The 16,828-nt window shown below is 37.4% G+C and overlaps 1 protein-coding gene across 2 annotated transcripts in view; it reads left to right on the top strand.

Annotated features, from left to right (window-relative positions):
- LOC112464214 (fasciclin-2-like) overlaps nt 1-1,227 on the top strand; it is a 50,011-nt gene extending 48,784 nt beyond the window's left edge. For both annotated transcript variants that reach the window (XM_025031085.1, XM_025031075.1), the window contains one exon: nt 486-1,227. In XM_025031085.1, coding sequence (XP_024886853.1) covers nt 486-634 — 149 coding nt within the window. In that variant the 3' untranslated portion in view covers nt 635-1,227. The remainder of the gene's footprint in view (nt 1-485) is intronic.
- The last annotated feature ends 15,601 nt before the right edge of the window (nt 1,228-16,828 follow it).

Here is a 16,828-nt window from a genome sequence, read left to right as displayed (position 1 = left end):
AGGAAAGTTAACCAGTATCCTACTTCGGCTGCTCAATTCCGACCGGGATCAACGGGCGACCATTTCAAGTTTTCTATCTATATATTGACGAGGGAACGCGTACATACATTTGCAATATGAAACGCGTATAGACAGTAATAACTAAACTAGTGACATAATAAAATAAATATTTTTCTTGTTAAAGAGAGAACTCTTTGATTTGCAAAAACGAGTCATTTCTTTAATTAATTTAAATTTCTCGTTATTATTTTAAATTAATACATTTTACTCTGTTAATATTTTGCTTGCTTTTCGCTTAACGTAATTCAGAAACCAGTAATTTGCAGAAATCAATAATTTGCAATATTTATACGATGTATCCTTAGCAGAGCGCAATCGATATAAAATATGCTGCCGATCAGATATTTCATAAGCACTCTGTACGTCCAATTACATTTCTCTCGCTCGCGTTTGATCCCGTCAAAGAATCTCAACTATTTTCACAGAAGAGGAGAAACCGGCGGCCATGCACGGAGGCGATCGGCGAAATTCCACGGCGGCTACGTCAAGCAACATCATACTGACCCTCGTGGCTCTCCTGATTATCGCAGATATAAGACGGTGCTTCCAGATTCTCATCTGCCACGCCACGTGACTATCGCAAACCGACACTTTCGTGAAGCCGAAGCTCGCTGGGAGAAGTTCAAAGATTTCACGATCTTTTTTTCAACGATTCAAAACGCCTCGCCGAATCCACGTATCGAAAAATCATGGCCCTTAGCTCATCTCATATCTCGAGAGCTGAAATACTCTGGCGATGAAATCCAAACGTGAAGGAAGATGTGACAGATTCCGCGTGGGATCAAAGAAAAACCTATTTGCGAAACTTGAAGCGAGAGATTCAGCTGCAGACAGTTTTCCAAGAGTCTGTATCCCCAGTGGCGAAATCTAAGGAGGACTGTGAAGTTTCACGTAATCATGTAACTTTCGTTTAAAGAAACGTCTTATCCAAGTGACACTACTTGATAGAAACTCTGCTTGAACTCGTAACGAGTGAATAATATTCGTGGAATGAGATTTGGATGTCTTTCGACGTGGACGAATTTCTTCGCGAACTTCAAAAACTAAGTTGCCTTGTGTCGTTGGTCATCATAAACTCGCGCGCATTGAAACAGAAGTTTTTTTTTTCGCGAAAACTTATTATTTCTACTATTAAAATATCTTCAGACTTTAAATTTTATCAACCGCTTGAGATAAAAATACCACTTATTTTCTTTTAGTATAAAATTTTCAATCCTTTCTGCATTTAAAATATTCGGAAATGTAATTTGTTAAGAAATTTTACAAAGGAATGGTACAGAAAGTTAAAAAAAAAAATAATAGAATAGCCATTACCTAGCAATATGTATTTGAAACTAAATTTTTAACAACAAATTTTAAAATCTTTTCAGAAATCTTCACATTTCATAAAGATAGAGTATTACATTCGCAAATACATTACATCTTCGCGAATAAATCTAACGATGAAATCTCGTCGCAAGGGAGTCAACATTTCATCATGGGAATCAGGTATTATTTGCTCCTTATAAGTTGGCAAGTTTCTAGCAAGCAGTTTAATGCAAATGGGATATTGAGTTCTGTAAACAAAAGTTGTGTCTTAGTATGTTCTAGTTAGCTTTCACCAATGTTGATGATAATAAACTCTCACAATTTAGCATTGTAAATATTACGTCAAGTTATTTCACGAATGCATGCATTTAGGTTTCAAACAATGATTTTTAAAAAAATTTATCAACGCAAATTATAAAATCAAATTCACATTCGAAATTGTGTTCATAAATAAACTACCAACCAACTTGAATTTAATTAGAAATAGAAAAAATACTTTTACCCGCACGACTCACACGCATACTTGCAAAGTTGATTCTCTATTATTCTATGCTTGTATTTACTGTATATTAGAAAGCATGCAAGTGTCAGCGTTCCAGTCATTTTATTTCATACGTGTGCAATACTATTATTAGACAAATTAAATAAATATATTAACATTCTCTAATCAGTGTTTCAGGAAAATGTTATTGTCAATAAAAATTAAAAATAAATTTTGAATATGTTGTTTTATATTATATAATATTACATTCATATAAATAAGGTAAAAATGCTGAATCAATAAAAAAAATGTTTTAAGACAAAAAAAAGTCAAAAAGCCCCTCTCTATCCTGAAAATGAAAAAGTTCCTCCCTGTCTTGAAAATGTTTTATCCAATTCTTTCTTCAACTGACTCAAATGGCCTCTCTCTTTACCCTATATCTATTAATTTTTCACATATATTACATTAGCAATAATTAATATTCCGCATAGAATAAAACATCTCCAAATAAAAATATTCGCTCTTTTTACACAACTTTAAATAAAATTGTGCAGAATACTTAACCTCTTATTCTTTTTAATGCAATAATATAACATTTATCTATATTGCACAAGCACGTGATGTATAATAAAAGGCAGACACAAATAGTGTGTATCTCTTCAAATACAATAATAAAAAAGCTTAAATTATTTTTATTTGTACGCAAAACTAATTTAACCAAATTAAAGTCAATATTTAATAACTTCATAAACATTTTATACTGCTACTTTTTCTACTCGTTTGAATAGCTAATCATTAGTGTCCGAATCAAATTTTTCCGAGAAAAAGCTATCGACATTCGATTTCCTTTTTCCCACCGGAGAAAGGAAGAAACTTCCGTTCGGTAAACTTCAGCCGCTGTATATCTGCGTTCTAAAAATTTCAACAGTGGCTTGTCTCAAATCAATTCACGATTTCCAGACGTTAACTTTTAGAGGAGCAAGTATCTGCAGAATAATCTGCTGAACGATAAGACGGTTGAAAGAAGTAAGGAGGTCGAGAACGGAATGCGTCGGAGAGAAGAGCGATACACAGCGTAGCTCTCCTCTCAAATCGAAGTTAAGATATGCAAAAGAGAAGTTTTTGAAGATGTGCATACGGAAGCAGTCGATAAATAACGTGGTAAAGGGGAGCGAATCTGCCAACAAGCCAGCACTCGCTAAAAGTCCAAACGATGGGAAAACTTTCGACATCCTGAGAGATGAAGAATTTCTTTTTTAAAATTGTAATTTATAAAATAAATTTAATCAGAAATGAAAATGTCTTCTTACGCAACGTTTAAAAAAAATTGCTCTTGCAGAGATTAACAAACGCTACTTATAACATCTTCCGCACAAAAATGGACTCTTTCGAGAAGATAGCGTGTAATAATTTCTCCTTACAAACTGTATTTTAAAATGAGCGGAGCGTATTTTAATCTCCTCTTAAAGTTCCGTAAACGATCTCGCAAACTGCATAGTTAATTACTTTAGAGTATTGTGTTCAAATTTTTCTTAGTGATTACGAAAGAAAACATTATATCGAATCGATTTCCCAATAAAAAAAAACATGAAAAGTTGTAGTTTGTATTATAATAAAAAAACAAACAATAATTACACTTTAATAGTTCTTAATTTTTTAAATATAATTTTAATTTTAGTCACGCTTTGACATTTTTTAATTTCAAAATGTAACTTTAATTACAGTATATTTTACGTGTTAAATATAATTACGTGCGCAATAATATTTCTCTTAAATACAGAAAAATTGTGAATTGTTATATAAACATGAGAAATATCTTGAATATAGATATACATTATTTGTGTGCAGTATTATTGCTACACCACATTGTACTTTAAAATAAACTAGTTAATTTAATAATCTAGTTTTTTTAGAAATGAATTTTAATACAGGGCAGACACAAAATTATCGAAATAAAATTGCATTAGTTTCAAGAAGACGCAAATAAAATAATTAAAATATTTACAGATTCTTACATACAAATACATTTCTAAAATTTATTTGCAAACTAATGTGAAACAAATTTTTCTTTCTTTCTACATATTTTTTACCATAAGATATCCCGAGACTAAAATATCGATGTAAAAGTTACTTAACAAAAGTAGCTCTCTTTTGACGCATGCATATGTGTGTATAATCATTTATTTATATAACATAGCGAAAAGTGGTGATAAATAATAGCTGTCAAAAAGAGAAGTTTAACAACTCCTAAATTCCAAAAGTTTGAAACTTTGCGCACATACCATTATTTTCAGTTAGCTAATAATTGTTGGTAAAACGTTATACCTTTTTTCAGAAAATAAAATTATTATTAAAATTTTTCTTATTTCCGAAATGTTAACATAACAAAATGAATCTTTAAACGGTCTTTAGACAAGAAAATACGAAATCAAATAAAGAAATAGCGAACTAATTTACTACATCACTTTAAAAACATCATTTTGATATATCGAAGTATAATTAATTTATCATGCCTGCATTGCTATTGATTAGTACACTCAGTACACTGTAAAGCTCGAAAATGAATATTTTAACTGTTTTATTTGCGTCATCCCGAAACTAATGCAATTTTATTCCGACAAAAATTTATAATTTAGTGCCTGTTTCCTGAATTAAAATTCATATTTAAAAAAAAAACTACATTTTCAAATTCACCAGTTTATAAAATATTTGATACTTGTCCCTCACATCTATCGATTTCATCTCCGTAGATAACAACCATCCAATCATGATTCTCACTTTCTATGATAATATTATACTATTCAATCAACGGTATTATAGTTACAGATACAGATCTCAAGATTATCAGCTGCAGGATACAAAGATCCAATTCTACTGTCAGTATTGCAATTTTCCCTCTAACCCACCGTTATATTGCAATACTGACAGTAGAATTAGATCTTTGTATCCTGCAGCTGATAATCTTGAGATCTGTATCTGTATCTACCGTTGATCGAATAGTATAATATTATCATAAAAAGTGAGAATCATGATTGGATGGTTGTTATTTACGGAGATGAAATCGATAGATGTGAGGGGCAAGTATCATATATTTTATAAACTGGTAAATTTTTAAAAATGGTTTCTTCTCTTTTTTATCAAACGATCTTATGCCACAATCCCCGTTTCATGCTAGATGTCGAAGTCATCGCGAATCGGCAACGACGAGTTCTTCTCGCGTTCGTCACGCGGAAATGGCGGCCGCGAGGTCACCGGCTAAAAACCGTCGCCGAAACCGGCACAACGGGTATCGGCGTATCGCCCACATGATACGCGTTATCAGCGTTGAACCATAATTAGCACGCAGCTGCACGAAACGCGGCAAGCAAGCGCGATAATGCATCTACGGCGATTCGGTTGGTTCAAGACGCGCGGTATATCGTGCTGCGTCGTTACGTAAAAGCGAAGGACGGCGCCGGTCTAAAAATAGGCGCGCAATAGTCGCGCTATCTCACGCCGTTTCTGCTCACCGTCCCCCGCGACCCCATCTGCGTCCCCCTCCTCCTTCCCGTCTCCGTCCCCATCCCCATCGTCCCGTCCCGGCCATGTCGCCCACGTCCCCGTCACCAGCCCACGTCATCCATCCATCCTTCTCGCACTCCTGCCATTTGCCGCCATTGCGGCCGAAAAAGAAAGCCGCCGCGGGGACAACGGCGCGTATATTGCATTCCATCGAGTTTTCCTCTCAAGGTCAGATAGCCCACCGTTCGAATTCAATACGAACCACCTCGTCTTTAATGCCTTCTCGAGTACTGGGCTCTCGCATACCTGGCAGCGGTTCTCATCGTTCATATAACGAGAATTGCCCGCAGACCGTGTGTGTACTCTCTCGCACGAACTTCTCTGATCGTTTGATGGTTCGACCGATTCGATTTCTGAACGTATGCTACAAAATTATGTCGGAAACGAACGGAACCGATTTCGAGACCAAAATTTTACAACGATAACTAATATAATTCTAGAAACTTTTGCAAATATATAGTGTAATAAATCAAGGTCTGTGATGATTACATCGAGTTTTTAAACTCTATCTCCGATTTCTTCGATTAGTATCTCAGTAATTTGAATTGGATGACCCTGGTCTTCTCATTCGACAAGCCGACAAGAAAGCGGATCGGAACGCGACAAGGGAAATCAATAACGGCCAACGCAATCGAAGCGACGACGGTTGGCACGTCCGTCGTCGGCTGGCAGCCGGCTGGAATTTCCTATCGATCGTCTGCGTGTTCCAGAACGTTCTACGAGCATCCGTTTGAACGCGCCCAACGCGATCGCGCTACTCCGGATCGGCGATCAAATCGTCGAACAGACGCGCATTCGGAATTCGAAATTTCCTGAAGATTGCAAACCGCTGCCTAGCGGACGCGGTGAAAAAGATGACCGTCTCAGACACTCAGACATAGCCTTTATATCGGTAAAGGGAGACGCGAGCCATAAGCCATACACGTACACGAACTACACGAGCGAGCCAGAAAGTGTGTGTAGAGATCGCGGTTACCATGAGTCTTGGGGTAGGGCAGTGGAAATTTCCACTGGTGCCCGCTGGGACGGTCAATACTCTCTCTCTCCGTGCTGTAACGCGCGCCGCAACGACGGTCGTCCGGATTACAGGGCGTTTCAGGCACGACCGGCACGTGCCGCGCACCGTTACGGCTTCCCGCCTTCAGGGAATTCCCGCTGAGATAGTCCGCGGATCTTTCGATCAGGCCGATTCCGAGGTCGACAGAATGAAACCACGAAGCCACGACGCTCACTCGACCGTAATGAGATTACTCGCGAAACCTTAATTCCGCTCGGAGCAATGCTGTAGAGCTGTATTCTTTAAAGACACCTATGAAGTTTCACTTCTTCGATCGATTAAAGAGACATTTATGCAGTACGTCACATTGTGTATAGGCAATCGCTTTAATGTTATTGCCTTGAAATCAAAGCTTTCAATGCACGATATATAATTCACATCTGAATTACATTTTATATTGAAAAAATCATTAGAGATACGTTTTCATGTTATTATTAGCTAATATAAAATCTATTCCTCATTATTTTCATATGAATTAATTGCCTGGTAACGTTTTCCCCGTATTCGTCAATAAATGTGATATAGGTGGTCATTATGTCGCTTCGAAAATAGCTACTTCAGAATGTGCACGTATTTATTATACGAAGCCTTTTCGGAACCCGTGCCAGAATGATGATTCATCACAGAATACCACGTCTGATGTCGAGTACCGAGTAATATCTGCCTCAACTCTTTTCAACGGACTTTGCGAACATACGTTATAACCTTGAATTGACATAAGAATACATCTAATGACTTTTTAAAACATATATCTTTTTATTATATCGTATTTATTATATTTTATTTAAATTGCTAGAATTATAAATAAAAAATCTGTCAATCAATTATCGATAAAAGTGCATATACAAGATATACATGTGAAAACGTTTAATCGGTTAAAAATAATCTGTTCCACTACATGTTCCAGAACATGAACAAAGGCAAACGAGGTTGCAAAGAAAACCCTCGTGCAAGTGTTGCACAAGCCTAACGACAATCTTGTCTCTACTCGGATATCGAATCCGATCCCAGCACCATCTCGGCGTCACCGCCAGGAATCGGTCCCGGGCCGAGATCGGTAAATTTGACGAGCCACCCGCGGGATGATTTTTCACGCCAGGAGAGAAGAGAGACAGGGAGAGTACGAGGCGTGACCGACGAGCATGTTATTTCGGCGTGACGCAACGTTACCGTACACGGCGAGATCGGCGGTCTATTTTTTGGCAGCCGATACGTTTAAACCGTCGATCGATGTGCCAAATGCTCGCTTTATCGTCCCACTCCACGTGCCACATAGATCGGGCCAGGAAATGTGGAAATAGCACGCCGGGCTTTTTAGCCTTTCGGTCTAGGCTCGACCGAAGGCTGCCTAGAGTAATTCCCGGGCGAATTTTCCCTCCTATAACGATTTCCGGCGAGAGGTTTCGCCGGTGAGCTGCCAGGTTCGACGCGTCTTAATTAAGCCTAGATTGTAAGAGAGAATGCACGAGCGACAATTCCATTTCGGCAATCTCGCTTTCGTGATAGGGGAAGAAGTGGACGATACCCTAACAGTATCCTACGTGATGAAATTATCTAATAAAAACGATATCAGTATCGATAAACGGTCTTCGAGCTGTTCTCAGATAACCGGCTATCACCTTGCCAGAAGTTAAAGCACGAATTTATGTTATATCATTACAAACTGTAATTAATAAATCACAAATATGCTTTCAAATAATCGATACATAACTATTCCTTTTTACATGAGCGGGTAAAAATATCAGAATACTGAAAGTTCATTTCTAGATATAAAAAGTATGTTTGTTTCCGCATCAGAATCGTCTTTCGAATGTGTTATATACTTAAATTTTGAGAGATCGCAATTCTATTCCTATATGTACGTTTCTATTTGTCGCTATCAATCTTAAATCTTCGAAACTGGCATGAGCTAGGCGGTAGTTAGCACCCGAGGGAAAGTATTCCCGGGAACGCGATCGGCAAGTGAGACGCGCCCCAAGATCCAGTTCAACACCGTGTCTCATATGCCGAGATTCTCGTTGGAAGCGTCGAATTAATTTTAGACTCCACCTCGCTGTATTTCCAAGGGAAGCCCCGTCTCTCGTTTCGAGTCGCGCAACGCGAGGCGCATACACCTATCCGTTGCATCCCGTCTATCGATTAGCGAGAACCGGCAGCAGCCGGCGTCGTCTTGTGCGCGTAACTTTTCAAAACGGGCAGACGGCATCGAGAGGGTTGCTAATTTCCACGTTAAAGTCGTTAAGTAACGGCGCCGTGCCTTTCCACTACTTATACTACTATAACGCGATACGTCTGACGTCAAATAAGTGTCCCCCGTCGTCCCACGCTTCGACATCTACGATGAATGAAACGTACGGGGGATCAATAGCGCGAAAATAGGCTCCCGTTCATTTTAATCCTGCGGAATACTTGGCAATAGTCCCGTCGCCGCGAGGCTGTTTTAGAGATAGCGCGCGAATGCAGGCCGGCATACCAGAAACGGAGAATGACGGTGTCATATTGCAAATATCCGCGAATACGTTAAGCGGGCGTGAGGAAAAAAAACGATTCACTTTCGTTATTTCGGGAGCGACGGTGAACAGGAAAGTCGTGAGACGAATTTGAATGCCAATCGATGGAGAATCCTGCTACGTAGCGCTCCGAAAAATTTTTCACAAGCGTGTAAAGTGTCTCATAAAACCTTTGGGAATCTGCCAATGGCATTGTTTGACTTACTTCTGCGGTGGTTAACCGAATATTTGCTCCAGAAATATCCGCATATTTCGGTATTCTGAAATGTGGGCGATACTCGCTTTCTCGGGAACACGAAAACGCGACGGCCGCTGCGCGCAGGCATATTTAATTATTGTAAGTCAGTAAAATATTGAGAAAGACACAGAGGAACGGTCGTAAAACGGCAAAGCCGTCAGTGTGTCGGCGACAGAAATCCATTTGAATGATTCACGCGGCCATTACAAGAACATGACGGTGTAAACTTGAGCCATGAGAAGCGTCAAATGTTCTATGTTCTATTCACGTAAGACAAACTTAAAAAAACGAGGTGTCTCCCTCGCTTCGACATTTAGCGCAGTTCCTCCTGCGCAGGAATACTCCTAACAAAAAGAACAGCGGATTAACTAACAGCGCGGTGAGACAATTTAAATGCAACGAGGATCTTTAAATAGCTATTTCGGCATGCTCTCCTCTTCTTTCAGCCAATTTCTCGCATCCACATAGAGTGCGCGAAAAAGGGAGAGAATATGATCCTTTTCAGGTTTCTTTCTTAAAAGTTTTTGCCGTGGAATAAAAGATTCACTTCTTTTAAGCCTTTCTGTACATAAAAAATTATTAATTAGCAAGAAGTGCAATTTCTCGCATAATGAAATAAAATTTCAAGAGAAATTAATTTATACTATATAATTTTTTTATTTTAAAAACTTATTTTAAATGGGATATATCTATAAAATATAATATAATCCATAAAATATTAAGTTTGCTTATATTTAAGTTTTCTTGCACGTAAAAAGATTATGAGCTTCCATTAGCAAAAATTGCAGTTCCTCGTGTTTCATTTCGAGGAAACAAAACATTAATCATGACTATTCCTATTATTCGTAATACTGTGTATCGCCAGTCTTCAATTATATGCGTGACAGTTTAATCGTAAGTGAACGGCTGTCTACAAAGACGTCATCCTAATACCGCTCTCATCATTCTCACAATTACGTACAAAGCATTTGACACAACACACCAATTACTTCCCATGTAGACCTGCGAGTTCATATACGCATGTATAATCATGTGTTATGCACAAACATATTAAAAATCAGAAATATGGAAATTTATACGGAGATACAAAGTACGCTAGAACCTCGATTAGTCAAATTAGCTGATGGTTTTTCCCATGATTAATCGTTTCAAATAATCAGATGATAAAAACGATACGTCTTAACTTTAAAAAGACAATTTTGATATTAAACTTTCATTTTAACGTTAAGACGTAATCGTCTCTGATTTTCTGACTGCATATAAAATTTAATTAATAAGGCCAGCACCGCGCCAGCATTATTCTACCATGGCAGAGTCGGATATGACTGTACAAAAATGGAGAAAGAGAAGGGTGATGCAATGGTTCGCAAGATTTTAACCCTAATAAAGCTGGAAAAATTTGAAAAAACACGTAAAAATATCCGTTCGTACATAAAAATTATAAAATCGCAGTCTTCTATACAATCATTATACAATATCAATACAAATTTAAAAAAAAGTAATCCAAATGAAGAAACTAGCATGCAACACAAGTGTAGAGAAGGCAAAACGTAAAAACACCATAATTAAGCTGCTTAGACTCGCAAGTTGGAGACGTGATGCGTATGAAATCTTGGAAAAAGTACGTTTTATAAAATATTAAATATTAGTTAACTTTTGTAAATGCACAATCACTGTTGCAATGGATAACGTGATATAACGTAATACTTATATCTGCCAACGATTTTGCATTCTTATTTCTAACAAGTACGTACGCATACACACACGTGCGCGCACGCACACATGCGAAGGCGGAATACACAAGTTGAGCATATACCAGACTGATGCCGCAATTTTTTAGCAAAGATCGTCTCGGTTTTGGTATTTAACTTGAAAGCGAATGAGGAAGATGGATGTCAAGATTTCTTTTCGTATGTATATAGCGGTTATTATCCTTTCCCGCGCTATCGATCCCTCTCAAAGTAGCGAACAACGCAATTTCAGGAACGTCAATGCGACACATTGGCGCCCGTGGAAGAGCTTCCTGCTATGTATAAACGATAAATTACCTAATATTTAATCCAATATTAAACAAAAAATCTTAAGCACGCTGCTAATTTTTATGTATATTTAAGTAGTGGGATCTAGATCTCATATACCTACCTCTAAAGGCCGACAACTCTACCAGTCAATGTTAGAAAATAATCTCCATCCAATCTCCACAGGAGAACTAACATATTAGCCCACGGACCGTAAAAAAATCCCCGACGTCATAAGATTTTTGCGTGTCAAAGGGCATATCAGAGCACTACTTTAAAACAGAATCATGCTTTGATCTGTCATCAGATCCTTCTCCTATATTAGTCACGCTAAATACTACAGTAATAAAGAAAGAGAAATCCCCAATCCTGTGCAATAAAAACACGGAACCAATTCAGAGAAATTCTTAGCAAACATACGTCTTAAAACCAAGGAGGATCTGGAAGTTGCAATAGATAATTTTAACATCTTGGTTCAAAAAAGCTGCGTGGGAATCAACACCTGAGAAACAAGACTCCGAAAAAGTAACACACTGTAACACTTCAACAAACATAAAATCCAAAATTCTGGAAAAAAGAAAACTCAGGAAAATCTGGTAATTAAACTAGGTCTCCACTAGATAAGGTAAAATTTAATAAGACTGTCAAGCAACTGAATGAAATAATAAGTAGTGAGCAAAACAAAGAAGTAGAAGAGTACCTCTCCAATTTAGCACCCACTGAAGCCACTGACTATTTGCTCTGAAAGGCCACGAGAAAAATGAAAAATTCAGAACTACAAATTCCACCCATACGTCAAGATAACGGGAAATGGGCAAAGAGCAGCAAAGATAAAGTCAAACTGTTCGCTGATCATCTAAGTAAAGTTTTTGAACCATACCCGCAAGAATTACCCGCAGAGTACGAAAATGAAATCTATGAATTTCTTTAGGCACCGCTGCAAATGGATACCTATACCCATCCAAAAAATAACTGTTAAAGAAGTCAAATATATAATACATAAAGATACTTAAATGCGAAAAAGGCTCCGGGGTTTGACCTAATTAACGGAATTCTTTTAAAAGAGCTGCCACTTAAGGCTATAAGATTTCTAACAATTACAATACTATAATAAGGCTAAACTACTTCCCAGCACTATGAAAAGTAGCACAAATAACTCTAATTCTTAAACAGGGAAAAGACCCAGATGAATGTACTTCGTACAGACCCATCAGCCTGTTACCCATCCTAAGATTTTTGAAAAACTCTTATTAAAAAGAATCAAACCAATTCTGAAAAGTGAAAAGATCATCCCAGAACACCAATTTAATCGTAATAAATGTGCAGTTAAAAAACAAGATAAAAATAATATTAAAAATTTTAAAATGCCGTCTCCGATTAAAAATTCTGCGATAAAAAACATCGGAAAAATCTATTACGTTACGATAATAAATATCACGAAGTAGACTAGACTGGCGCCAGTATTCCTATAGACGCCCGCACGTATACATGCACGGGCGTGTATGTATACTGGCGTGCATTGGTAACGCATTGCTTATCGACGTGTTTCCGCGTAAAAGATACATGCGATATACCGGCGATCGAATATAAACTTTGTACAGCAAAATAACGCCTCGCGTCCCAGCGTATTAGCATCACTGTTTGGTTTTTCTAAAAAATAGTGCTTCCAAACTTCTATACGCGATAGTATATATTAATATATTCTATAAAAATACTTCAAAAACCTAATTAATTTAATGTATTAATTAAATACAGAGATACGTGAACCTAAAATAGTAATTATTGCGCATGTTCAATTCTTTAATTTAAATATCTTTTAAACAGATTTAACAAAAAGTTAAACAATATTTCCAAGAATCATCCTTATTTAGGCCATAAACCACTATAAAATTGGATAAATGGCGAAAGAACTAATTTTTGTGTACAAATATAATCCAAGGATAGACTTTAAAATTGTTATAGGTATATATATAAATACATTAATGTTATGAATATTTCATATTAAATATTTTAACTTCTCGAAATAGTCAAATGTGTATTTAATCGCGATCGAGCGATCAGGATTCCGCTATTTTTAAGCGGCGACACAACGTCGCGAGTTACCTCGCAAAAAAAAAGCGAGTTCACGCGTCTCACGCGCTTCGGCACAAAAACCAGCGACGCAACTGTTCGCCGTGCCTTTTTACTCCTGCACTCCTGCGATACGTGGTCACCAAACAAAGAATGGTAATGGTAATTTGTTCACGGACGCGCACACTTCTTGCCTTTATACGAGTCTTTATAGTCTTAATAGAAATAAACTACACAGTCACTAGCCACTTAAAGAGTTTCTTCGAATACCAGTTTGAAATCATGGCAAGTCTTGTTTGCTGATTAAATCTGTGTGTGTGAAAAAGAAGGGTTGAATCTGTTACGATCCGTGATTCGCATACGAGTCTAGGATAATGTACATGAAGCGTTGAATCACGTTTACTCATAATTACCACACGCTTCGTGTAATTGTAGACATATGCACGAAGTTTATTACACTTTTTGATTATAAGTTCTTCAGATGCTTAATTTCTAGAGAAATGGATTGCGAGAGTCTTTTTCTGCCTGTGAATTAACTTTTGTAAAATCTATAAATAAATAAAGAATCATTCAGAAATTACCAGAGTGGAAGTTTACAGATATTTTACCCCAAGGTTTGTGGAAAACAAACACACACACATAAAACTTAATTCTAAACCCCCGTCCACCGACTCAAATTAAAGTCAAACGCAGTACGTTAATAATAACGTAATCTCCCTTTCTCCTATCACGATGCGAAACGTGCCTAGTGTCACGTGGCGTTTGTTTACATGCATCGGGCCCACGTGGGCATAGGCGACTACGTCTCTCGTCTACGAGCGCGACCAGAACTCGAAAGCACGGGTCTATACGATAAAACGCGGCCCGCTCGCGCGAAAGGGTGCATCTTTCGTTCCAGAGAGCGAAAGGCGCCGGTCGTTTTATCGTACGAGTCGTCGGTAACGCAGGCCACCTGAAACAGTGTGGAAGAGCTCGAAATCATTCACAGATGTCATCAAGCTAATTGGCGTGGCCCCGATCGTCATCGCCGGGACGACCGCGTGACCGGCCGATCGGCACCCACGTGAATTCGCGCGGGTCAACCGTCAACCGCGGTTCCGAGGCCGGCGACGATCACGCGCGCGAAGACGCGTCCTAATCGCGCGTTCACGTACGAGCAACGCTTGTCTCGTCGACGTAAACGTGTAACTTACGAGACGTTTCAATCGAAGAATTATAGAAAAAGCGGCGAAACTTTACTATAACAAATTTAATAAACTCAAATTCGTACTTGATCATCGGCTGAAGGAAACCTGAAGAGATCAAAACTTGTTCTAGAGATTTAATTAGAAAGTGTTAGAAACGATGGTAATCATTGCACATCGCACGAGTCTTCGCGCTTGCAAGCTGATATCGGCCTTAATTCGTTCAAGTTGTCTGTAAACGAGCTGAAATGTTCCAATTAAAGTTTTTAAATCTCTCAGATTTTAATTGTTTTGATCAGAGAAGTTTTAGGTGTAAATACGAAATTAAGAAGTTCCGCATGAAGAAAATATATTGATTAACATTCCAACGTTTCTTATTCTATATATGGAACAAAATATTATTTCATTTTAAGGAGTTATATTTAAAAAATAATAATTTAATTTTCACAGCGGGAAAGCCATTTACTCAACCATTTTTTGGAAATAATAATTCTTTTTACAACTGACTCAGTTAAAATAATTTAAACCTCGGAAACATGTATATAGTTTCCTTCTTTATAATCCCAATTTTCATTTCAAATGCATGTTTATAATTATCTTTTGAAATGTGAGATATTTTGGGCGCTGTTTTAATTTGACTGTTTCTATTTGTTACAGATCAATGCAGTTTCAGCTCCGCTGTTGTGCATCAATGTCGGTGAGTCTTGAGTTATTTTTATGACGTAAAAAATTAATCAAATATTCAATTACCAGACACGCGAATATAGTGCAATTTAAAACATATGTAAAAATTTCATGTTATTTCGAAACTACATCTATAAGTTTTCAGTTGATAAATATTCCGTAGTTTCATGCTAGAAGTTTTATGGCAAATTTTCCACGCGAGAAGTGGCACCACAATGCGAGTATATTAAACTTACGTCGTTAATTGAGTAAGATCATCACCTGATAACAACCCAGTCGTATATAGCGCCCTACAAATTGCATTAATTTAATATTAACATTGGTTAGAGCTAAAACTGCTGTCGTCATGGAATAAAATTGAACATAAACATGCTAGAAATATAAAAGTGACTAGTTCCACTTTAACTTATGAATATGAAACTCGGCATTTTATGACACTGTTTACTGTCATAATTGCTTACCCATCATATTTAAAAGACAAACAAGAACGCCATTAGTGTCTATTAATAATTTTTACCGATATGAGTCGTATCAAACGTTTCTGTATTATTGACTTTAAATTATTCGTGTGTATTTCCCTTCATCAATATTTTCTTATTTAACTTTTACATGAACGGAATAATATTCAGGTCTCTTCCTCTAATTGAACGCACAATTTAAATTATTAGATTATTTATCGAATGTTCCATTAAAAATTTTTCAATGTGCAAAACCGTACCTTCCCTCTTGCAATTAGAATTTCTCTCTCCGATCTTTTTGCGCTGTAGCAATTATTATTATTGACCGTTGTGCGAGCAACGCGCCGTGTCCACGGAATTAAGTAGCGCTGTAAAATGCATCTGCCAAACGTACGAAACGAAAATATCGCGTCGGTCGACCTACTTTTCTAAGAAATAAGTAGAAAAGAGACGTAGACAGCGAGTGTAAAACTCTTCCCTTGACTCACGCAAAGGAAAAAAGAACCACGTTCCGTTCTAATTACATAACGTCGCAACGGAACATTCTTCTCGTTTCAGAACGGAATGTCTTATGGACGAAAGAAAGATATTCTCTTGTCTCTTGTCTTTAAAAAAAGAATTATATTTTTAGCGAGATTCTTGCAAAACATTTAAGCAGCGCGGACGAATAAAGTTGCTCCTCGCACACACTGAAAAGTTGAGACGAGGAGAATCTGGCGACAGACTCGCGACTCGCGACAGACAAGCTGGATAAAACATGAAAAGAGATAATGTTAACACGGTCTTAACGTGTACGTGTATTCGGCGAATTATGAGTGGTATTAGTTTTGTTTATAGGTAACAAGCAAAACCAAATAATTACTGTCTTACGTTTAGAATTCTACGGATGTTATATCATCATGTTGCACTTTATATTTGTTTAATATTAAGAAATGGTGAAATAAAATTGAGTTGACTCAGCAAGTAATTTTTAGCCACTCACAGATTTTAAACTATCGATGCTTCGAATAAGTCGCCGCAAGGATGATTGATCCGCACATCAGTCATTTGGGGTTAACGAAAACACGGACCCGCAAGGACACTCATCTACATCTATATGTCACACACACACATATCCCTATACAAATGCTTTTGTAAATAAAGACGTAGTTTAAAGAGACAAGTATAAAAAAATCTCTAGTTTGCAAATATCTTATATT

The sequence above is a fragment of the Temnothorax curvispinosus genome, unplaced genomic scaffold, assembly GCF_003070985.1.
Source record: "Temnothorax curvispinosus isolate PA1 unplaced genomic scaffold, ASM307098v1 QBEX01001491.1, whole genome shotgun sequence".
Classification (NCBI taxonomy): Eukaryota; Metazoa; Arthropoda; class Insecta; order Hymenoptera; family Formicidae; genus Temnothorax; species Temnothorax curvispinosus.
Note: the sequence above shows the minus strand (reverse complement) of the source record. Positions and strands in the feature narration are given on the sequence as shown.